General features: G+C 43.4%; 1 protein-coding gene across 1 annotated transcript in view; it reads right to left on the bottom strand.

Moving 5' to 3' along the window:
* The window catches only part of SYCE2 (synaptonemal complex central element protein 2), a 30,103-nt gene extending 12,289 nt beyond the window's left edge, over positions 1–17,814 (bottom strand). The window contains exons 1-3 of the mRNA XM_073622637.1: positions 17,279–17,814; positions 8,429–8,537; positions 5,689–5,899 (exon numbers count right to left, since the gene is read on the bottom strand). Coding sequence (XP_073478738.1) covers positions 5,689–5,899; positions 8,429–8,526 — 309 coding nt within the window. The 5' untranslated portion in view covers positions 8,527–8,537; positions 17,279–17,814. The remainder of the gene's footprint in view (positions 1–5,688; positions 5,900–8,428; positions 8,538–17,278) is intronic.
* Positions 17,815–26,165: the final 8,351 nt, after the last annotated feature.

Raw genomic sequence — 26,165 nt, forward strand, 5'->3', positions numbered from 1 at the left:
TCTCTGTCAGAAGACATGAAGGAGTCAGCATGGTTCACTGATGGTTCAACCATAGTCACCTCGTCTGGGCTTAAATGGACAGCAACAGCCTACAACCCGAGTACAGACACAGTCCTGCAGGAGATCAGAATTGGAGGGTCCAGTCAGTATGCAGAGTTGAAAGCTTTAGTGATGACTCTTCAGGAGGATCCTTCTTCCCATGTCACTATCTACACTGATAGCTGGGCTATCTACATGTCACTATCTACACTGATAGCTGGTCTTTAAAGGACTGACAACTTGGATGCCCACATGGAAGTCCAATGAATGGATGATTCATGGAAAGGTGGCATGGGGAGGCAAGGAAGTCTGGGACTACATCTGGAAGGAAGCTCACTCACGCACCATAAAAGTGGGGCATGTTGACGCACATGTGCCCTCTGGTCCCAGATTTTGAGAACTATAACAGAGTGGCAGATGAAATCGCCAAAGTAAATGCAGTTGTGCCAATTGATCCTTTCTTGATGATCCTGCCAACTCGGCCCACAAGCAATCTGGACGTTTGGGGCAGAAAGCGATATATGAATGGGCACAGCAGAGAGGATTGCCCATATCCATGGACATGATAAAGACTGTAATAGGGAACTGTACAGTGTGTGGAGAAGTGAGACAATGGCCATTGCAAAAGTACTTCACCGGGTCGATTAATAGGGGTGAGAGGCCTGCAGAGATTTGGCAGATTGACGTCATCGGTCTCCGGCCCCAGGGAAACAATGGACTGAGGTATTGTTCCACTGCAGTGGACACCTTGGACACCTATTTAGGACTTTTGCTTGTTCATCCTTGCAAACGTGCAGATCAAGCTGCAACGCTTCAACTGCTCCAGAAACTTGTCTTTGCTAAGAGCCCTTTCACACTGGGGTGGTTTGCAGGCGCTATTGCGCTAATAATAGCGCCTGCAAACCGACCCAAAAGTGCCGCTGCTATGTATCCAGTGTGAAAGCCCCGAGGGCTTTCACACTGGAGCGATGCGCTGGCAGGACGGTAAAAAAAAGTCCTGCCAGCAGCATCTTCGGAGCGGTGAAGGAGTGGAGTGTATACCGCTCCTTTACTGCTCCTGCCCATTAAAATCAATGGGACGGCGCGGCTATACCGCCGGCAAAGCGCCTCTGCAGAGGCGCTTTGCGGTGGTATTTAACCCTTTCTCGGCCGCTAGCGGGGGGTAAAACTAGCGGCTGAATACCAACGGTAAAATGCCGCTAATAATAGCAGCGTTTTACCGGCGACGCCGCCCCCCGCCCCAGTGTGAAAGGGCTCTTATGGTTGTCCCAAACATGTCCAAAATGATAACGGCTCACACTTCAATGGGCCAAAGATTCTGAAGTGTATTGTTTGTGCCACATACCATACCATTAACAGGCAGCTGGTTTGATTGAAAGATACAACAGGCTATTGAAGTTCCAGATACGCAAACTTACACCCACACATACACTAAGGGGGTGGGATTGAGCTCCTCACACAGGCAATCATGTTAAATTCTAGGCCAATAGCCAAAAGCACACCATATGAGAGGATAGTTAAGGTGAGGCACAGATTCCACAGCTGGAGTGCAGAATTCAGTATTTGCATAAGGTTCCTGAAAGAAAAGGGCTTAACAGGTACCATGTTACTGCTTCCCATAAACCAAGAGTGACGTATCTAAAGCTGAAGCCTATCTAGGAAAGAGAGGGAATCTGGTAGGAAGGTTTGAGGTTATATTTGCATTGGCAGATGAGCTTTAGGACAGTGGTTGGGACTCTGGTTAGTGGATACCTCTCAGCAAGAGTGGAAAGTGAGGCTCTATAACATCAAACCTTCCAAAATAATCAGCAGTGATCTTCTGGGAAATATCGGTATATTTCCTCTCCTCCCTATCGATGTTCTTTGGGAGGGTCAGAAGTGGATACAGGCAGGTGGCAAAGTGTTTGTCAGAGATCCAGGCAAGAAGCTAGTTAGAAGAGAGATTGTAGCTGAAGGGCCGCGCACTACTGTTTATGTATTATTAGAAGGAACAGATAATCCACTTTGTTTTCCACGCCACAGGCTGTCTCCAATTTAATCCATAGGAAGACCAGAGAAAAGTGGTTACATGATGGACAGAATGATGGAAAACCACAAGAGCTGTGGAGAGCAAGGCCTTTGATGTATTACAAGCCTGGACTTGTTTCTAAAGAACTTTAGACCCCTTTGACACGGATAGCGCTGCACGTTAGCGGTAAAGCACTGCTAGTTTTAGCGGCACTTTACAAATAAAGTATAGAATAAATACAAAATGTGCATATACGTGCGCGTTTACACACTCACCCACATGCACATATGTAATAGGGTTGCCACTGTAGTGCGAGGTGAATACCCCAAAAAATGATAATAGAAAATTTTTACTCAGCGCTACCTCTCTAAATCATAAATGTACATATACTCACATCAAATGTATATCATGTGACAACATGTGTAACAAAGTGCCAATATAGTGCAAAAAAATGCATTCAATAAAGTTCAAAAAAATACAATAAAGTTCAAAAAAATACAAAATAAGGTGCAATCAATAAAGTTCATCAAGTGTGAGGTGCAGGGCTGGTGACACGTTGATGTAATCTTGGTGACTTTCTGTGCTCCCCTCTTGGATCCCCACTCACCAGATAAAGATGATAAATACGCCTGTGTATATCAAGATGGTGTCTCCTGTCCAGCAGATATGTAGATAGATTGTGCCTCAGAGAATGGAATCTCCTCTCCTCCACCACTTGATGTAGATCCTGCAGTCCCCTGAGAATCCAGATCCACTGCCTCCATCGATGAGTCGCAAATTACATGAATGGGACTGCTTGCACACAGATGCAAAGAACACCTGTGCATCCCATGCAGGCAAAACATGGCCCAGGGGAATCTGTTTAAGTCCATCCTTGTGAACCAAGGTCTGGGTGACAACATAAAAAAAAGTTTTTTTTTTTACAAGGTAAAATAAAAAAATGAATGCTGGGACGTGCTCTAGAGTGGAGAATGGAGGTTTAGGAGTAAATTTAGGTCATGCTTTTAGAAATTCTTAACATTTTCAAGTGTTGATAAACTTCCTTGACTTGTGGTTGTCTACTGCTCTATATGTATAGATGGGAAGGAAGAGGCTATGTTGGAATTTAATTGTACCGTATATCAACTGATGCTGAACAGTCAAAAGTAAAATATTTAAATAAATTTATTACAAAAATACATATGATGATAAATTTACAGATAAAAAACAAATAGTGATAATCAAGACAAAATTCTATAGTTGCACCACATCGTGACAACTAGAAAATAGATACCATCTGTATATTGATTGCTCTACATGTTTCGAGGGTTTACATTAGTCGCTTCTTCAGGAGCCTGAAGAAAACCATCAGGCCTTCAGGAAGAAACTCAAGACCTACCTCTTATAAGAAGCTGGACGACACAGGATGGATCTAGCGCCTTGAGGCGATTCAGTTTGCATTTGCAGCGCTATACAAATCATTCATTCATTCAGCAACCAATATACAGATGGTATCTATGTTCTAGTTGTCACGATGTGGTGCAACTATATAATTTTGTCTTGATTATCACTATCACTATTTGTTTTAATCTGTAAATTTATCATCATATGTATTTTGGCCGGCACAGTGGTGTAGTGGATAGCACTTTTGCCTAGCAGTAAGAAGAGTCGCTGGTTCGAATCGCAACCACGACACTACCTGCCTGGAGTTTGTATGTTCTCCCTGTGCCTGCGTGGGTTTCCTCCGGGTACTCCCGTTTCCTCCCACACTCCAAAGACATGCTGGTAGGTTAATTGGATCCTGTCTAAATTGTCCCTAGTATAGGTATGAATGTGAGTTAGGGACCTTAGATTGTAAGCTCCTTGAGGGTAGGGACCGATGTGCATGTACAATGTATATGTAAAGCGCTGCGTAAATTGACGGCACTATATAAGTAACTTAAATAAATAAATAAAAATAAAAAAATAAAATTTTTGTAATAATATTTTACTTCTGACTGCTCAGTATCAGTTGATATACCGTACCATTAAAGTCCAACATAGCCTCTTCCTTCCTATCTATACACATTGACGGGACGAAGGTACCATAAATAATGTTTTTATTGTCATGGCACTTCTCTTTAACCGCTTCAGCCCCGGAAGAATTTACCCCCTTCCTGACCAGAGCGTTTTTTGCGATTCGGCACTGTGTCTCTTTAACTGACAATTGCGCGGTCGTGCGACGTGGCTCCCAAACAAAATTGACGTCCTTTTTTTCCCACAAATAGAGCTTTCTTTTGGTGGTATTTGATCGCCTCTGCGATTTTTATTTTTTGTGCCATAAACAAAATAAGAGCGACAATTTTGAAAAAAACGCATTATTTTTTACATTTTGCTATAATAAATATCCCCCAAAAATATATAAAAAAACATTCTTTTTCCTCAGTTTAGGCCGATCGTATTCTTCTACATATTTTTGGTAAAAAAAAAATCGCAATAAGCGTTTATTGATTGGTTTGCACAAAAGTTATAGCGTTTACTAAATATGGGATAGTTTTATGGCATTTTTGTTAATATTTTTTTTATTTACTAGTAATGGCGGCGATCAGCGATTTTTATTGTGACTGCGACGTTATGGCGGACATGTCGGACATTTTTGACACATTTTTGGGACCATTGTCATTTATACAGTGATCAGTGCGATTAAAAATGCGCTGATTACTGTGTAAATGACACTGGCATTGAAGGGGTTAACCACTAGGGGGCGGGGAGGGGTTAAGTGTGTCCTAGGTGAGTGATTACTAACTGTAGGGGGATGGGCTAGCAGTGTCATTACTCTGATCACAGCTCCCGATGACAGGGAGCTGTGATCAGTGACACTTGTCACTAGGCAGAACGGGGAGATGCTGTTTACATCGGCATCTCCCCGTTCGTCCTCTCCGTGAGCCGATCGCGGGTATCCCCGCGGTGATCGAGTCCGCGGGACCTGCGACCCGACTCACGGTGCTCCCGGCTGGCGCGCGCGCACGCAATGGCACGGCGGGGAATTCAAATGGACGTACAGGTACGCCTATTTGCCCAGCCGTGCCATTCTGCCGACGTACATCGGCGTGAGCCGGTCAGGAGTCGGTTAATACTGCTCTATATGCATATGCCCTAAAGACAGAGTGGTATGTTTTTCTTTTTGTTGTGTAGAGCAACTGTGGATTGATTTTCCTTTGTACAATTTGAAAATGATAAAGAATTTAAAAAAAGGAGAGGTTAGGTGTTAAGTTGGGAAAGGCATCCTGGCACACAGGAAAGGATGATAGGAATATAAATAAAGGTTCATACAAGCAGCTTGTTCCGCCTGCATTTCAGCAGGAGGGTTATTTCACAAATGTTGTGAACCCATTATTACATTGAATGGAATCTGTTATTAATAAAAATTATGCGCAGGAGACATCTCTGATGGAAGCTGCAATTCTCTGACTCCCATTAGGCATTAGCTCTGGTACAGTCATGCCATTTGCAGTGAAGATGAAGAAGGTTCGGTGCTAGTATGCAGCCGGGGGTCAAAGAATATCTGTTTTCATCAGCGCCTTGTTTAAGCAGTTGTAGCTGCTTGTGAACTTTATAGAGCCCCAAGCACTACACCCATAAATATGAGTCACATCCCAAATTTCAGAACTAAATGCCATTACCTTCAAGGTGAGACTGTTCTTAAAGTCTTCCATCAGTGTTTGGTCCTTGTTGCGCTTTTTGTTTATTTTATCAATCAGAGATTGTGCTCGAAGATGTAGAGCGTCCACATTGGCCTCCAATTCTGCAAAGCTTTGAGATCTCCTTTCAGTTCTGCTGGCTATAGCATTTGAAGTGTCTCCAGATGGCCCGGACGAAGGGGTGCTGAGAGACCTGCAATGGAAAACATCCTATCTGATTTCAGTTTTGCTTTTTTCTACGATTGACACTTTAGGATGGCTTTTACCACGTGTTGTCTTTAATTTACAATGGCACCTCAATACCAATACCACAAAATAAACAAACACATCTGTCTCTCAGCCAACTGCAATGCATGTCAAGAATATTCATTGGATTGCAGTGAACTAAAAAATGACGCAGGTATGTTTATTTGGTGAATGGATGAGGTTAGATCACGTAAACGATATGGAAACTTGCTCACACGATCAAAGGGAGAACACAGAGGATTAGCCTGATGTTACACACCAAGATGGGGAGGTCACCACCAGGTGGGAATGACTCCACATGGAAAGGAAAAACTTAACAAGTCAGCAAAAGCGGATCAACCAGAACTCACTAAATACAAGTGAAACAACAACAATTTCCTAAACAAGGAGGAAGAACCAACAACACAATATGGCTAAGCAAACAAGAACAATGGGGAATCCCCCAAGAAAAGCAGATCCCAAAAGGAACCTAGTATCAAGAACTAGGCAAAAAAAAGACCAACTCGTCTCCATGGGTAGACAGGAGGCCTACCATTCCCAACCCTTAAAGCCTCGTACACACGCTTAGATTTTTGGACGACCGAACGTCCATTTTTTCTGGCATGCTAGTCTCAAGTCGAAAGTGAAGAGGTTACTCACAATACAAAAACTTTCGTACGACAGAATACAACTTCAGAAGTGACGTAATGTGTCGAATAGTTTTGTATGTATTCTTTCATTTCTGAGCATGCGTAGTCTTGCTGTTACGATTTTTTTCGTATGAAAACCGTGCTAATGAAACGAAAATTGGACGTTGAGTTCACATCCGACAAAAATATTATAGTCTGCAAATCCAGCTTTTGGCTGTCGAAAAGCACCTTACTAACGATCCGAAAATCGGCAAATAGCTTGTCATACTAATTTTTCCATCCGATTTACGTATCATGTGTATGGGCCCTCAAAGGTCATTGGGGATAAAACTTCATTACTAAAGGAGGTTGCCTAGTCAGACAGCCAACCTTGCTAGGCAAGGTACACCAGAGAGTAAACTGGTGTGAGAGTGTACAAGGGCGCAAAGGGATCCCTGAGCCCACTAGAGAGCCGAAAGGTTCAATTTCATGTGAGTAATGTACTTGAGTTGGGATAGAGGAGCGCCTGGTGTTCAGAAAAGCCTCAAAGAGTGAACATGCAATTCTGTTAAAAAGTTATAGTTTTATTCATAGAACAGAGATAGTTTTATACAGTACAAAAAAATCAGTTTATAGATCAATACATATAAAAGTGAGGTACATCGTTACTCATGGCAGAATCACCCAATGACACTGTTACAGTAAACATGCAGAGGTTTCATTAGCAAAATCCAACGCGTTTCAGAGTTTTGAGACTCCTTCTTCAGGGTTATCTCTGCATGTAATGCTGGTATGGTCTAGAAAGATAATAATTTTTGCATCATACTACATAACACATACAGTTGTATATATAGCACATACTGTATGGCATTATACATTTTGCAAGGAGTGGGTTCAAAATGGGATACTCACAGAGCGCCCCAAAGCCTTGGCACAACCCATCACATCATCAAAGCATATTAAATAAAAACCACCGAACCATCCAACAGGAAGTGGGTGGAAAAATAAACCAGGGCGGAGACTGCTAGGCAGACACTGAGACCACCTGGCATCAAAAATAGAAGGGGAAGTGTTAATGAAGAATATAGGAATATGGATCCAAGCAACATATCATATATGTAAGAGTACATGCGCATAGTCTTGCAATAAAGGATCCTTTTTTTGCAGGACTATCCACTCTACTCTTACACATATTATACTGGTCCAAGAGCAGTCTCTAGCCCAAACGAATCATATAGGTAATGTATAGATTCAATGTATGTGGCGCTACTTCTGCCTAACTAAAAATAAATAAATAAATAAATAATAGTACATAAACATCTTAAAACAATAAATAATAATTAATCAAGGAACGAATTAAACTCTTGCAGAGTGTGGTGCAATTCCACCGAAAAATGCAGAAAAACTGTGCAAAAAAATGCAACAAATTCCATAAAGATCCGTGACTCAAAAAATATACGTAAACTACAGAGATGTGCAATACTGTATAAATAACATAAATAACTTCATCATATTCATCATATTCATAAGATGAAAACTAAAGTGAACTTGTAAACAGTGAAGTGCTGTTGCACTCAATTACATCAAATAAAGAAGTAAAACTTTTAGAAAGTGTAATGCGATTCCACCAAAATGCATAGACAATGTGCTAAACAAATCATTAAAATCCGTGACTCAAAAAGTGAGTTTTTGTGCCCGGAGTTCAGCTTTAAGCTCTGGGTACGGAATAGTGTAGAAGGGGAGAAAAAAGACAGTACAGGATTGCCCATTCATAATTTGTAATATGATAATAAGGAGACATAACATCACGGCACAGTGCCAACCGGTAATCAGCACTGATCTGCAGTCACGTCTGTCCCATGGCTCACCGAGAGGATGTTTTGGCAGGAGATTGGCTGGATGTGGCAACAACAGGGGCCCCTGCTTCCCCTGAATCTCTTCTGCGCTCCAGGACTGGGTCCGCCATTTATATGAATTCTGATAAAAAAAACAAATACAATAAGCAACAGATAATACAGTGAACAGGACATATTTGCAACTAATGCAATAACTATTACACAACAACTGGATAAATGCTTTTTCTTTACTCCTTTACATTCCCTTTATATGTTTTTTTTTTACCCCACAAAATTACAAATGCTAAAGGTAGAAGTTGGATGAAAGGTTTAGTGCAGTAAAGCACTGATAGTCAACCCCTTACCGCTACGCACCCGCTTCCCAATCTTGCCATCACTGTAATATTGGCTGTTACAGTGACCACATGATTGTAGCCTGCCCTGCTGCCTCCTGATCGCAAACAGTGACGTGAACTGGGGGGGGGGGGGTGACAGAACCTCACACCCCCATTCATGCATAAGTGTGGCAGCTGGGTATTCAATCCCTCTGGCCCAGCCGCTGCATATGTGCAGTACTCCAGCGAGAATAGGTTGAAATTTAAATTTTTTTTTTTATATATAAAGGTCTATACATCACACCAAAAAGAGAGGCAAATGCTCTCAGCGGCAAAGGAATCTGGTTCCATAAATGGGACAGTCCCTCCAAATGTGAGACAGCTGGGAGCTTTGGGTCTGGCCATTGTCCTTTTTGGCATCAGAACAGAAGTAGCATGTACAGCAGTGGTGGCCGACCATACGAAGCGCAGGGGTGCTGCCCCCCAATCCATGTGCCGGGCCCCCGATCTCCATGCAGGGGGCTGGACGCTATGGATTTCAATCAAAGTTTTTTTTTTTTTTAAGCACATGATTATAGCCTGAGGCTCTCATTGGCTTCAAAAAAAGGTGGATTTGGGGGGCGCAGAGCACTGCGCTCTGAGCCCACCCAGTTGTGTGACAATAGCAAATTAATATTCACTTTTGTCTTCCTGGTTCTCCTCCCGGCCAATCAGAAAGCAGGCCCTGAGACCCAAATGGCTGAGAGGAGAAGCGATCGTATTGGCCGCAGAGGAGGAGGAGACGCTGAGCAGGAGACACAGAGGAGGAGACACCGAGGAGGAGACACAGAGGAGGAGACACCGAGGAGGGGACACCGAGGAGGAGACACCAAGGAGGGGACACAGGCCCGCGATCTAGATGGGTTAAGTGCGGGGTTTACCAACCGAACGGGGGGGGGCAAAGCGCTTCGGTAGTGGCGCTTTTAACCTTTATTGTCCTCTAGCGGGAGTTAAAAGCTCCCCCCAAAACCGACACCCCCACCGCCTCAGTGTGAAAGTGCCCTTAGTAAAACCAGAACATATCATCACAACTACTTTGTGCATCCAGGTGGATTATACAGCGTTTTTTCAGGACAAATTTGGAAGAAAATAGTTATAATATATCTCCTGATTTTTTTGTTTTATTATCAAAGAAAAACTAGCCCAAAATAGTAAAAAAAAAAGTTATTAAATGTAGCTGTATATTTCTTGTTATTACCATAACCCACCACCAAAGAACAACCCAAAATAAATTCTTCTGCTCCTGATGATCACAGCTACACCCCATATGTGTATCCCAGTTGTTATTTGTACCCGTAGTACAGCCCAGAATCAATAGTGCATTTTTTTTGGTCCTACCTAAAACACACTGAAAAAAATCCTGCTCAAAATATACTGGCCCTGACCTTTGACACAAACACTAACCTGACACTGGCCCAGATCACACCTGATCTAGGTATTTTCTCTTTATTTTTTATTGTTTTATTTTTTTACAAACACTTTTTTGCTCTTTTTTCTTCTGCATGGAAAGACAAAATTACAATGTATCTATCTCTCCATTCACAGAAGGATAAAAAACATGGTGGCGGGCTTCACATTGACTGATCACTGTGGTAGCCAATCAGAGGCTACCACAGCAATCAGGTTACCCAGAATCAGGAGACCCGATTGTCATTATGGGGCCCGGGGGGTCTCGGTGAGACCCCGGTCTTTGTGCTGGGAGCGCCGCATGGTGTGCTCCCATTACAAAAGGAGAAACACATATATGTGGTCCCACCAAAAAAAGTGTAGTTCCGTGAGGCCGCATATATGTGTTATGTCGGCGTTAAGGGGTTAAAGGTAATGCCTGGGAGTACCTTAGAAACATCCTAGCAACAAGGCTGGACAGGATTATGTCCTCTCTGGGAGTTTTGGTAATGCCTGGGAGTGCCTTAGCAATGTCCTATCAACAAGGCAGGACGGGATGATGACAGCTTTAGGAGTTTTCACAATGGCTAGGAGTGCCTTAGCAACAAGGCAGGATGAGATGATGTAATCCCTGGTAATTTTGGTAACGGCTGGGAGTGCCTTAGCAACGTCCTAGCAACAAGGCAGGACGGGATGATGTCATCTCTGGGAGTTTTGGTAATGGCTGGCAATGCCCTAGAAAGGTTCTAGCAACAAGGCAGGACGGGATGATGTAATCTCTGGGAATTTTGGTAATGGCTAGGAGTGCCTTAGCAACATCCCAGCAACAAGGCAGGATGAGATGATGTAATCTCTGGTAATTTTGGTAACGGCTGGGAGTGCCTTAGCAACATCCTAGCAACAAGGCAGGACGGGATGATGTAATCTCTAGGAGTTTTGGTAATGGCTGGCAATGCCCTAGAAAGGTTCTAGCAACAAGGCAGGACGGGATGATGTAATCTCTGGGAATTTTGGTAATGGCTGGGAGTGCCTTAGCAACGTCCTAGCAACAAGGCAGGACAGGATGATGTCATCTCAGGGAGTGTTTCAGTTAGGCTTTGGTATGTAAATGGCCTATAGCAAGGGCGCAAGGGCATTATTGAACTTTAGTCAGAGCTGCACAGCTTCTTTTTTATCTACAGACACCCCTTATCTGCATAGGCAGTTTTTTGGTAAAGATGAATTAGCTGTTTAACCACTAGAGATCCGCGCTATAGCTGAATGACAGCGACAGCGCGGACCTGCTTTGCCGGGACGACGTCCATTGACATCGTCCCGTGCATGAGCGGCCTGCGCGCCCCCTGCAGGGCGCGCGCGGCGCGCTCTGTGATCAGCAAGTCTATGAGACTCGTCTGATCACAGATCGGAGTAAAGGGTCGATCCCGACCCCTTAACACATGATCAGCTGTCAGCCAATGACAGCTGAGCATGTGATGTCAACAGAGCCGGTAATCGGCTATTTTTTTCTCCTCGCGCTGACAGCGTGAGGAGGGAAAAAAAGCCGGTCACCGGCGACCGTGAGAGGGACATCAGTCCCGATCACAGAGATCTGCCGCCAGATCACCAATGCCCACCTGCGCCCCCTGCCAGTGCGACCTAGCAATAGGCAGCAGTGCCCACCAGCGCCACCCATCAGTGCCCACAGTGCCATCCATCAGTGCCCACAGTGCCACCCATCAGTGCCCACAATCAGTGCCTCAAGAACAGTGCTTCACATCAGTGCCACCCATCAGTACCGCCCATCACTGCCCATCAGTGCCCCCTATCAGTGGTACCTATCAGTGGCCATCAGTGCCGCCTTATCTGTGCCCATCAGTATCGCCTTATCTGCCCCATCAGTGCCGCCTTATCTGCGCCTATCAGTGCCGCCTTAACTGTACCTATCCATGCCCATCAGTGCAGCCTATCAGTGCCCACCGGTGCCGCCTCATCAGCGCATATCAATGAAGGAGAAAAATTACCTGTTTGCAAAATTTTATAACAAACTATGAAACATGATTTTTTTTTTTTCAAAATTTTCCATCTTTTTTTGTTTGTTTAGCAAAAAATAAAAATCCCAGCTGTGATTAAATACCACCAAAAGAAAGCTCTATTTGTGGGAACAAAATGATAAAAATTTAGTTTGGGTACAGTGTTGTATGACTGCGCAATTGTCATTCAAAGTGCGTCAGAGCTGAAAGCTGAAAATTGGTCTGGGCAGGAAGGGGGGTTTAAGTGCCCAGTAAGCAAGTGGTTAATTGCACTTTGCACGGCAGCGGAGAGATGAGGACAGACGCTGCTTTTCTTATGTTCGAATGCAACAATGTAACTGGGCCCTTAAGGGCTCTTTACACTTGTGGCTCTAATAGCTCCCCCTCTGAAAAACGATCTTTGGAGGATCACTTTTCAAAGGGATCGGACAAGCTCCTCAAAGGCGATATGTTGACTTCACATTGCCTGTTTTAACCTATGAAAGGCCACAGCAACCAATGCATGCAGTTGCGGAGCGGCATAATTCACCTGAGGAATTCATATTTGGTGGCGGTACCGCCGGAAGTACTCAACTTGTACTCATTTTTGCTGTGCCATGGCCGTGTGAGCATGGCCAATGACCATGTTAACTTGTAGCCGAGCCGTAAGTAAGTGCTCTTTCATGTGTGCCAGCCTGCGCTGCCTCTATGAAAAGCGATCCGCGGTGGATCACTTTTCAGGGGGGGGGTTCAGCAGGCGGTGAGGAGGCGTTGCGCCACTTCCTCACAGCCTGATTTAGCCGCATAAATACCACGCCACAACTACGCGCGGTTACTGCGTGGCCCCGCCATAGACTTGCATGGGTCGCATTTGGCAGCGGTAATGCCTGCAGAATGCGACATGAAACAGTTTCATGTCGCATCCTTGGCACGTGTACAGCCCGGAACGTGTTCTGCTTCAGGGATAGAAACAAAATATTACAGCGCACACATCATCTTCAATGCATCTTTTAGGGTGTGCCCCCCAAATATCTTGTTTTCCTGCTTCAGGGATAGTTCACACCACAGGTCTTCCTGGGCTTTTGAAAATGGGTTCACACCAGTGCTTGTCGTTCCAGTGAGATCCGGTTCCAGGGAAAAAAAAAAAGTAGAACATGCTGCATTTAGGGCCAGTTCACACCACATGCAGTCCAGTGCGTTTTTTTTTTTTTCTGCATCAAAAATGCATGGAAAGTAGGTTATATGGGTTCCAGTGGCATAGTTCACATCAGGGCGTTCCAGTTCCAGAAAAAAAAAGTAGAACATGCTGCATTTTTCCTGCAATGGAATGCAGGGAAAACGCATAAAAAACACACCGGAACACACATGTCCTTATTTAAGGTTAAGAAGAAAGAAAAATGCATCAAAAACGCATAAAAAATGAACATGCAGAAAAGCATCCGGAACGCATCTGGACTGCATTTCTATGGTGTGAACTGGCCCTTATCCTGTACTTTGCCAGAACTGTACTGGAGCGCATCAAAAATGCACCGGAACACACCTACACGCATCAAAAACGCACCGGACCCCGATTCAGTGAAAAAAAAAAAAAAAACATCTGGAATGCACCCGAAAACGCATCTAAAACGCACGGGAACGTGCATGCAGAAACACATCCGGAAAGGTTCTGGAGGACGTTTTTGTGGTGTGAACCTCTCCTCAGACCGTGGCCTCGAAATCTAGCCGCACATCTGAAAAAAAAAAACAAAAAAAACGAACGATCAGTTCACACCATAGAAATACAGTCTTTTTTGCATATGCGTTTTTGATGCGTTCCGGTGTGTTTTTGATGCACTTTGGTGCATTGCCCCTCCCCCTCTTTTCTTAACCTTAAAAGGGTTGTAAACCCTCGTGTTTTTCCACCTCAATGCATCCTATGCAGTGACCAGCCCCCCCGTTTTACTTACCTGAGCCCTCCCTCGGCGGAGACACGCTCTTCCTCTCTGCATGGGGTCCCAGCTCTTGATTGGATAGATTGATAGCAGCGCAGCCATTGGCTCTCGCTGCTGTCAATCAAATCCAATGACGCGGGTGCCAGGGGGCGGGGCAGAGTCCGGCATTCATGTCTATGGACGCCGAATGCTGGACTCGGGAGCCGCGCCCGCAAGGTAATCCACCCCGGGGAGAGCGCTTCTCCTAGGGGGTTATACAATGCAGGGGGGGGGGAGCCACGAGAGCCACCGGGGGACCTCACAAGAGGATGTTCGGGGCCACTCAGTGCAAAAAGAACTGCACAGTGGAGGTAAGTATATGTTTGTTATTTTTAATTTAAAAAAAAAAAAACGAGCCTTAAGGCTCGATTCACACCTATGCATGTTGCTTTTGAGCGTTTTTGGAGGTTTTTTTTTCATGCTTGCCGCGTTTTTGAGCCGCGTTTTTGCCGCGTTTTTGCCGCGATTTTGCCGCGATTTGCGTTTTGCGTTTTTTTTTTTTTTTTTCTTTTTTTTTTACAGTCTTACAAAAAAATTACAAAAAAATTACAAAAAAAAAAAAATAAATAAAAAAAAAAAAAAAAACGGCAAAAACGCACCAAAAACGCATCAAAAACGCATCAAAAACACTGCAAAAAAGGTGCACTTGCGTTTTTGATGCTTGTCCATTGAAAACCATTACATGCAAAACGCTGCATTTTGCATGAGAAAAAGTCCCCGACCCTTTCCAAAAACGCGGAGATACAAAAAAGCATTGATGTGAACATGTTCCATAGGAACCCATGTTAAAAAATTCCCGTGCATTTCTGCAAAATGCAAAATGCATCAAAAAACGCGCTAGTGTGAATGGGGCCTTACAATGACTTTAAATAAGGACATGTGTGTTCCAGAGTGTTCTCGATGCGCTTTACCACGTTCCAGTACAGTCCAGTGCAGGAAAAATGCAGCATGTTCTACTTTTCTTTCTGGAACCGGAACTGACCGCCCCGGTGTGAACTATGCCAACCATATAACCTATTATTGGACCGCGGGCCGGTTCACACCACAAAAACACACTCCAGACCCGTTCTGGATTTGTTCCTGCATGTGCAATTTCAAGGCGTTTTTTGATGCGTTCTGGTGTGTTCCAGTGCGTGTTTGATGCGTTTTATCGCGTTCCAGTACAGGAAAAGGGCAGCATCCTTTTTTTTTTCTGGAACTGACCGCACTGGTGTGAACTATGCCACTGGAAACCATATAGCCTACTATCTATGCGTTTTTGATGCAGCAAAAAGGTTATATGGTTTCCAATGGCATAGTTCACACCAGTGCGGTCAGATCCAGTAAAAAAAAAAAAAAAAGTAGAAAATGCATTTTTCCTGCACTGGACTGTACTGGAACGTGGTAAAACACATTAAAAAAGCATCAAAAAACGCACCGGTTCCCAATACAGTGAGGAAAAAAAAAAAAAACAGGAAAAGGGCCAGTTCACACCGCATGCAGTCCAGTGCATTTTTTTGCTGCATCACTGGTGTGAACTATGCCATTGGAAACCATATAACCTTTTTGCTGCATCAAAAATGCATGGATAGTAGGTTATATGGTTTCCAGTGGTTTACACTCCAGATCCGTTCTGGAATGCGTTGCATGTGCGTTCCAGTGCGTTTTTGATGTTTCCAGGTGCATTCCATGTGTTTTTTTTCTTATTTTTTCCAGTTTTTTGTTCCCCCTGTATTGGGGTCTGGTGCGTTTTTGATGCTTCTTTGGTGTGTTCCAGAGCGTTTTTCTTTCTTTTTTTTTTTAGCTACTTCAGTAAATTCTTTTGGGATACTTAAAATCACCATTAAAGTTCATTTTTGTCCCATCACATGTCACATCATAGTAGCTTTTATCTTTTTTTTCCCTTTTTTTTTTTCCTTTGTTCCAGAGCGTTTTTGATGCATTTTGCGTTCCAGTACAGTCCAGTGCAGGAAAAGAGCAGCATGTTCTACTCTTTTTTTTTTTTTTTTTCTGGAACTGACCGCACTGGTGTGAACTAATACCATTGGAAACCATATAACCTACTATCCGTGCGTCTTTGATGCAGCAAAAAAAAAAAAACGCACTGGACTGCATGTGGTGTGAACTGGCCCTTTTCCTGTTTTTTTTTTGTTCACTGTATTGTGGTCCGGTGCGTTTTTGATGCATTCTGGTGTGTTTTTTATGTGTTTTACGACGTTCAAGGACAGTCCAGTGGAGGAAAAATGCATTTTCTACTTTTTTTTTCTGGAACTGACCGCCCCGGTGTGAACTATCCCATTGGAAACCACATAACCTATCATTGGACTGCGGGCCGGTTCACACCACAAACACACACTCCAGATCCGTTCTGGATGTATTCCTGCATGTGCTATTTTAATGCGTTTTTTTTATGTGTTCCAGTGTGTTTTTGACGTCTCCAGGTGCACTCCAGATGGGTTTTTTTTCCCCCTGGTCCGGTGCATTTTTGATGCTTTTTTTGATGTGTTCCAGAGCGTTTTTGATGTGTTTTACCACGTTCCAGTACAGGAAAAATGCATTTTCTACTTTTTTTTTTCTGGAACTGACCGCCCTGGTGTGAACTATGCCATTGAAAACCATATAATCTACTCTCCATGCGTTTTTTGATGCAGCAAAAAAAAATTAAAAAATAACGCACTGGACTGTGCATGTGGCGTGAACTGGCCCTAAAACGGCTGCTGTACCCCATACTTTTAGGCCTCATTTACACTTGTTATGGGGGTGGGGGTGGTAAAACCCAGTGGTTGAGCAGCGTTTTTGCCACCCCCTGGGGCAGCAAACGGGTTTGTACACACGTCATCAATTATTTGCTTTGCATGGCGGGATCTGGAATGGCACCCCACCTGTGTGTCTGTGTGTGTGTAAAAAATCATGGATGGCGGCGTCGTGTTCTCACACTATAGGGACATCGATCCGTAACGTTCGCCAAAGCCTGGCCAATCAGACAGCGAGGAAGTACACATGTGATATAAATGGAAAGCCAGCTGGTTATATCTCCTGACAGAAAAAAATATATATATATATATATTCCAAATGTGTCCTTAACTCCACAATACCTATATGTACTAATACACTGAGAATACTCCATATATCTGGAGTAACAGTACGTCATGTATACACAGCCCAGCCCCCAGCCATCTCCATTACGTGACGTGTTCTGGAACTTTCTTCCTTCACAACCAGCTCTGCGGGACTGCATCTGAGGTAAAAGCGCGCTCCCGCCACTTCCTCCTCCTCACACAGGAGAAGGGGGGCTGCAGAGTGGAACTCCACCGATGACAGGAAGCATGTGGCCTCCACTCCACTTTTTTTTTTTTTTTTTTTTTAATGAACTTTATTGCGAATCTCTGCAAATCGAGCTCCACTGTCACAGGAAACACGTGGCCTCCACAACCTCCACCTTTTTTTTTATTTTTAAATGAACTTTAATGTAACAAACAACACATAGACGCTACTACAAAAAAAGGAGTGGGGGGCTCCAGTGACTGCAGTCTGCAGCAGATATTGAGCCATTCTGTTGTTCTTATTTATTAAGCCTGGGTTTTGCAGAAATAAAATATAGTTTTGGTAGGTGTTGTACTTTCTGTTAAAGTGCTTCCCTTAACCACTTAAGGACCGAGCCTCTTTTTGAGATTTCTTGTTTACAAGTTAAAAACATTTTTTTTTTTGCTAGAAAATTACTTAGAACCCCCAAACATTATACATTTTTTTCTCTAACACCCTAGAGAATAAAATGGTGGTCGTTGCAATGTTTTTTGTCACACCGTATTTGTGCAGCGGTCTTACAAGCGCACGTTTTTTGGAAAAAATACACTTTTTTAAATTAAAAAATAAGACAACAGTAAAGTTAGCCCATTTTTTTTTCTCTTGTGAATGATAATGTTACACCGAGTAAACTGATACCCAACATGTCGCGCTTCAAAATTGTGCCTGCTCATGCAATGGCGATAAACTTTTACCCTTAAAAATCTCCATAGGCGACGTTTAAAAAATTCTACAGGTTGCATGTTTTGAGTTACAGAGGAGGTCTAGGGCTAGAATTATTGCACTTGCTCTTTCGATTGCGGTGATACCTCACATGTGTGGTTTGAACACCGTTTTCATATGCGGGCGCTACTTACGTATGCATTCGCTTCTGCACGCGAGCTTGGTGGGACGGGGCGCGTTTAAAAAAAATTTTTTTTCTTATTTACTTTACCTTTTATTTTTTATTTGTACACTGTTCTTTTGAAAACAAAAAATGGTGTCACTTTTATTCCTATAACAAGGAATGTAAACATCCCTTGTAATAGAAAAAAAGCACGACAGGACCTCTTAAATATGAGATCTGGGGTCAAAAAGACCTCAGATCTCATATTTACACTAAAATACAATAAAAAAAAAAAACGAAAAAAAAAAAATTGCCATTTAAAATATAAATAAAAAATAAATGTCCCTTTAAGAGCTATGGGCGGAAGTGACGTTTTGATGTCGCTTCTGCCCTACAATGGTATGGAGACGGGTGGGGGCCATCTTCCCCTCACTCGTCTCCATACCCAGCAAGGGTGAAGATCCGATCGCCTCCGCCGCTGCCGACAGCTCCAGTAAGCGGCGGAGGACACCAGAGCGCGGCGGGAGAGGGGGGCCCCCTCTCCCGCCGCCGATTAAAAGTGTTCTTGCGGCGAATCCGCCGCAGAGACCACTATTATCGGAAAGCAGACTGCTGGCCGAAGAAGAGAATAACCAGGGTTATGGCAGCTAGCTGCTGCCATAACAACGATATTCCTCTTCAAAGTTAGGACGTATATCGGCGTGCTGCGGTCCAGAAGTGGTTAACCCTGGGTTTTGCAGAAATACAAGATATTTTTGGTAGGTTTTGTACTTTCTGTTAAAGTGCTCTCCTTAAGTTAACTTTGTAAACTGGATTTGCTTGTAAAAGCACTTGTTTAACATTTACCAATTGACATTGGTGATGATGGAAGTTCATGTTTATGTTGGAAGAAGCAATTCTTCCAATATAATATTTGCACCAGATAGGGTTGCCAGCTGTCCGGTATTTAACCGGACAGTCCGGGTTTTGGATCACGTGTCTGGGTTCCAAGTGGGCTGAAACGCGGACGCATTATTCAGACCGGGCTGTGGCTCCCCAAGTAACCAAGATAGTCACATAAGAATCTGTTGCCGTCTGGGAGCTGCGGGCGTCTGTCTGGGGGCCGGTTTGGCATCACTGGGGGTGAGGGTGATGATGTCAGCAATAGCAATTTGGCCACAAATGCTGTTTGCTGTGGCACACTATGCACACCACATAACTACTCTCCTTGGGGCACCCAAAGATGCCCCAGGCTGCTAAAGTGTTCGGGTTTGGCTTGAAGAAAAGGTGGCAACCCTAGACACCAGAACATACTTGATTTTCAAGAAGATGTAGGTTTAAAGGGGTTGTGAACTTACGTGTTTTTTCACCTTAATGCATCCTATGCATTAAGGTGAAAAAACACCTGTCAGTGATCGGCCCCCCAGCCCCCATTTTACTTACCTGAGCCCTCGAACTTCACCCACGGGGACGCACTGTCTCCCTGCCCAGGGTTCCCGCCTCTTGGTTGGATAGATTGATAGCGGCGCAGCCATTGGCTCAAATCCAATGACGCGAGCGCCAGGGGGGCGGGGCCGAGTCCAGCATTCGGCGGCTATGGACGCCAAATGCTGGACTCGGGAGCGCGCCCGCAAGGTAATCCCCCGGGAGAGCGCTTCTCCTAGGGGGTTATTTGATGCGGGGAGGAGCCGCGAGAGCCGCAGAGGGACCCCAGAAGAGCAGGTTCGGGGCCATACCATACCATTGAACCGTAGTTTTTTTTACGTGGAGATCCATGTGTGTCTCAATCTTGGCCCTGTTAGTTGGCATGAAGGTGGGGCAAAAAAGGACAATGAAATTGTGCTTACAAAACATGGATTGCATTCTTCCAACATAAATATGAACTTCCGTCATCACCAAAAATTGTAAATTTGTAATTGTTACACAATTGCTATGTAAACAAGGCAGATCGCCAATCTGTGAGAAGGGAAGGTAGTGATGCTGTGTTTCTGCTAAGCAGAAACACGGATATCTGCCTTTCCACAGTACAAGCACCTCCCACACAGTTAGCAAGCACTCCCCAGGAAATACATTTAACCCTTCGATCCCCCTCTGTTAACCCCTTCCCTGCCAGTGTCATTAGTACAGTGACTGTGCATATTTTTAGCACTGATCACTGTATTGGTGTCACTGGTCCCCAAAAAGTGTCATTTAGTGTCCGATTCGTCTGCTGCAATGTCGCATTCCCGCTATAAGTCGCTGATCGCCGCCATTACTAGGAAAAATAAAACGTAAAAAATAAAAATTCCAAAAATCTATCCCATAATTTGTAGACGCTATAACTTTTGCGCAAACCAATCAATATACGCTTATTGGGATTTTTTTTTACCAAAAGTATGTAGTTTAAAACATATTGGCCTAAATTGATGAAGAAATTAGATTTTTTTCCATTGGATTTGTTTTATAGCAGAAAGTAAAAAATATTGTTTTTTTTGTTTATAGCGCAAAAAATAAAAACCGCAGAGGTGATCAAACACCACGAAAAGAAAGCTCTATTTGTGGAAAAAAAAGGACATCGATTTTTTTTTTCAAGAAACAAGGGGGGGGGGGGCGCCTCTAAGTGTAGTATTAAAACAATATTATTTATTGCACAAGATTAAAAACACTTACAAAATATAAGTGGGAGTAATGCTAGTGCGAGGAGCCTGTGGGACGTAGTAGAACTGCCAGGACTACATACTTATGACGAGCATTACTCCCACTTATATCTTGTAAGTGTTTTTAATCTTGTGCAATAAATAATATTGTTTTAATACTACACTTAGAGGCGCCCCCCCACCCCCTTGTTTCTTTTATATGTTTTGCAGAGTTGCTGGACACACTCTGAGGATGGCTGCCTCTTTTTAAATCACCCCCTTACCGTGGTCCAACTTTGTTTTAACCTAAAGACTGACTAATCAAGTGTACATTATTACAAACTAAGGGCACTGCCTCCTGGAGCGTCAGATACCCAGTTTACCTCCACTTAGTCAATTTTTTTTTGGGTTGGGTACAGCGTTGCTTGACCGCGTAATTCTAAAGTAACGCAGTGCCGTATCGCAAAAAATGGCCTGGTCATATAGGGGGGTAAACCTTCCAGAGGGAAAGTGGTTATCCCACATTTAATATTCAAAGCAAACTCATCTATCCACGTCTCTATGCCTTATTTTGTTGAGAATTCACTTTTGAAAAACACCCCCTAGCATTTCTGGCCGTGGCCATCTTGAGTAAGGGCAGATGATTCATGTAGCACTTACTTCCTGGAATCCATCTGCCCTTAGCTCAGGAATACAGGCAGGAGGGTGTGCTTAGCTGAGAAAAACCCTCCTCCCCTCCTGAAGACTCCTTGGATGCATGACATCATTTGGGCAAGGCAAGAAACCAGGAAGTAACTGGAGAAACATAAAAAAAAAAAGAAGTTTAAAACAAGTAAATATGATGAACGTTCCCATTTATTTATTAACGCTAGCAGCATAAGGATTACAAATAATCAATGTTGATTGGGGGATTGAAGTTCCGCTTTAAGAACGATAATGCATTTTAACAGCACATTTATCTTTTAATCAGCAGGAGATTCAAAAGCGATGGGATAAATCTGAGAAAGCAGGAAACCCCTTTAATAGCATGCACATGTTGCGTTTAGCCGATGACATAAGTCCACGTTTTAGACCCAAAATGCATTATAAAAGACTAGGAGACAATTATCAGGGGGGAAAATGAAATGCTGTGTGATGCGGCATGGAGCTTTAAGCTGTAGTAACAGCTGGCAACTCTCCGGAAGGGCCCCTTTAATCCGCTGTTATATCACAGATAGCGAGATCTGACTTGTTCCTCAGCCAGGAGGACACATTAATGAGAAAGCTCTTGTTGTTAGTATAAGCAGGCTAGCTAGAGCTGGAAGGAGACCATTCAAACACCCAACGAGCCTGGATTTACCTTCTCAAAGAATACTTTCTTATTGATTATCAGAAAAGCAGTAAGTATTATTTTACTTTTACTTTTTGTTTCCTTGCTTGCTTGGTAAACAATGGACTCTTGCTGCCCAAAGAGGTGGTATATTTGTATGGTCCTTTGGGCCCCTGCAGACAGAAGTTTGCATTTTCCTTACCTAGGTACCAAAGAAGGAAGTATTCTCTGCTGCCTATTCTTATTCTCATTAATGTTTTTTTTTTTTTCTTTGATCTTTTATAATGGATCTTGCCAACAGACTGTGGACAAGTAGTTTTTTAAGGAGGATGTAGGGAGCACAAATGTTGAAGCACTGATTTTGTCAAGGGGCTCTAACTAGTTTCCTCTAGCAGTCTCATGTAACATGTCTCCAGTCTGAAGAATGACCATCTCTTGTATCATGTCTGCAGTCTCTGACCATCTCTTGTATCATGTCCGCAGTCCCTGACCACCTCATGAAGAATGTCTGCAGTCTCTGACTATGACTACAGTCTTTTACTATCTCTTGTACTATGTCTGCAGTCTCTGACCATCTCTTGTATCATGTCCGCAGTCTCTGACCACCTCATGAAGAATTTCTGCAGTCTCTGACCATCTCCTGTATCATGTCTGCAGTCTCTGACCATCTCTTGTATCATGTCTGCAGTCTCTGACCATCTCTTGTATCATGTCCGCAGTCCCTAACCACCTCATGAAGAATGTCTGCAGTCTCTGACTATGACTGCAGTCTTTTACTATCTCTTGTACTATGTCTGCAGTCTCTGACCATCTCTTGTATCATGTCTGCAGTCTATGACCATCTCCTGTATCATGTCTGCAGTCTCTGACCATGTCTTGTATCATGTCTGCAGTCTCTGACCATCTCTTGTATCATGTCTGCAGTCTCTGACCATCTCTTGTATCATGTCCGCAGTCCCTGACCACCTCATGAAGAATGTTTGCAGTCTCTGACTATGACTGCAGTCTTTTACTATCTCTTGTACTATGTCTGCAGTCTCTGACCATCTCTTGCATCAAGTCCGCAGTCCCTGACCACCTCATGAAGAATGTCTGCAGTCTCTGACCATCTCCTGTATCATGTCTGCAGTCTCTCTATTTCTTTTACTATGTCTGCAGACTCTGACCATCTCTTTTATCATGTCCGCAGTCTCTGACCACCTCATGAAGAACTTCTGCAGTCTCTGACCATGACTGCAGTCTTTTACTATCTCTTGTACCATGTCTGCAGTCTCTGACCATCTCCTGTACTATGCCTGCAGTCTCTGTCCATTTCTTGTACCATGTCTACAGTCTCTGACCATCTTCTGTATCATGTCTGCAGTCTCTCTGACCATTTCTTGTACCATGTCTGCAGTCTCTGACCATCTCTTGAAGAATGTCTATAGCCTATGACCATGCCTGCAGTCGTTTACTATCTCTTGTACTATGTCTGCAGTCTTTTACCACATCCTGTAGCATGTTTGCTGTCTCTGACCATATCTTCTAACATGTTTGCAGTCTCTGACTATCCCTTGTACTATGTCTGCAGTCTGTGACCATCGTTTATAGCACGTTTGCAGTCTCTGACAATCTCCTGACATCTTTTTGTAGCATTACATTCACTGAATATTATTCACTGTATATTATGTGTGGCCCCTTTGATGATGTCAGGGACCACACTTCAAGCCCCCTATATTAAGTAAGTTGACCACCACTGATACAAAGTATATAGAGTTCCCAAGTTTCTATCTTTTGAACTCAAACTTCCCTTGTCTCTATCTTTTGTGTTTAGGTCTCATGTATAGATTTGTATATAGAATATACCAGTTATAAAGTGAGTCTGTGGACCTTTTTTTTTTATCAGTTTACCCCCTTTTTCCAGGGCAAAGTATTTCCTAACTGTACTGACTTACTATGTTCTGTTATGGTTTACTCATTGCTGGTATGTGTGACCAAGACCTGACCGCAGTCTGAGCCCATTTGGGGTGGCAGGTCAGCCCATTGGTCTTGCCTACTGTTTTCTAGTTCTTTGGTTGTAATATTCAGAAATCGATCATAACTTTGTACTTTTGTATACTTTATCCTCTTTTCATTATAAAACAATAAAAAATTATGGTTAGAAAATAAATGAGTCTGTGGGAAAAACAGTAGAGATTTCCTAAATCAGAAGGCATTTTGCTGGTCTCACTTCCATCACAAATCCAAAAAAATAGGAGTATATTCCTCATTTTAGGAGAGTGAGCGGAGTCACGCAAATCGTTTCTTTCTGCCCCAGTGGTCAACTGTACATCCAAACCATCCAAACGCATCCAAAATATAACATTTTTGGAAACTGCATACAGCTTTTTCTGTTGAATGTTGACCATGCTCAGTGTACCATATGGAAATCATAGCTTCTAAGCAGTAGAGCTTATGGATGGAAATACCAGTACAACCAGATGCATTATGGGCTTTTGGCTCCTTTTAGCCCGCCTCACCATAGTGTGTCTGAATGCTCTCTTGTATTGGTCCATAGAGTAAGGTAAGTTATACCTCTAACGCATTACATAGTTCAGTAGGGGTATCTCTCGACAGGTCTCAATAGATGTTCCACACTGACTTGTAGGATGATTCAAGGGTGTACTTTAGCATTAACTTACACAAATTTTGACACTTGCCTACTGCTAATTCCGAAATTAGGAAGTTAGGTTTGCTGACTGGGCCACGCCTTCTCCCATCTCTTGTCTCACTTTTGGCTGATGAGCCCACCTATTACATTGAAAAGCCAGCGCAGTAGTAAGGCAGGAGGATTGGGTACGGGGTGTACTTGCCATAAACTTTCCAGGTACAGATGTCCCCAGACTTTGGAGAAACTTGATTTATGCTACTGATGGCTGAATTATGTATTTTTTTTATGGGATTATTTTAAAGTAGATCTCCAAATTCTATAAAAAAAATCCTTTAATTGGCTTTAAATCCCTTAAATTACTTCAAAAGTCATGAATGGTTTCCTATAAAGAAACTGGTGTGTATACTTGAAATCTGTTATTAATAGTGAGGTGAAAGTTGAAATCAGGCTTGTGTTGGAATTGGTTGCTCTGTTGGTTGATAAATGGCAGGAGAGAGCTCAAGAGGAATGTGGCCAATGGGACATGCTTACTAATCTTAATCCAAAGCAGGGGTCTCCAAACCTTTTAAACAAAGGGCAAGTTTTTTGTCCTTTTGGCTTTAGGGTGGCAGACCAATGGGTGTAAACTATGCCCCATCCTTGGTTTTAGTGAGAGAAATAGTGTCCCATTGTTGGATTCAGTGGGAATGAAGAGTGCCCCATCATTTGTGTCAGTGGGAGGAATGGTGCCCCATCATTTGTGTTAGTGGGATGAATGGTGCCCCATCATTTGTGTCAGTGGGATGAATGGTGTCCCATCATTTGTGTCAGTGGGATGAATGGTGTCCCATCATTTGTGTCAGTGGGAGGAATGGTGCCCCATCATTTGTGTCAGTGGGATGAATGGTGTCCCATCATTTGTGTCAGTGGGGAGGGAATGGTGTCCCATCATTTGGTGTCAGTGGGAGGAAGATTGTCTCAAGGGCTGGATAAAGGCAAGTAAAGGGCTGCTACTGGCCGCCTGTGCAGGCTGGAGACCACTGATTCAAAGTAGCACTGTTTGAGGTGGTGAATCACTGGGGCATTACTTGAAAGAACATCTGTGTGTGTGTTTCAGGTTTCCATGTTTCTGCTTAATGTAAATCTTACCAGAAAAGTATTGAAGGCTTGGCATGCTACCAACAGACGTAGATGGAAAAAAACCCATCAAATTTAAAGTGGACCTGTCAGGATAAAAAATATGAACCTACCATTGTCCATTTGCAAAATGCAGTCTCCAGGGCTGTCATCTTGATGTTGGGTTTACTGGCTAGTCAACTGGAACAAGCATACAGCCAGAGAAGTCACAACTCATAATCTGCATGCATCTGTTTTTAAGTCATCGGATCAGCAGCCTACGTGTTTCCTCTCCGCACAGGTTTTCTTTAATCCCT

Source organism: Aquarana catesbeiana, linkage group LG03, assembly GCF_042186555.1.
Source record: "Aquarana catesbeiana isolate 2022-GZ linkage group LG03, ASM4218655v1, whole genome shotgun sequence".
Classification (NCBI taxonomy): domain Eukaryota; kingdom Metazoa; phylum Chordata; class Amphibia; order Anura; family Ranidae; genus Aquarana; species Aquarana catesbeiana.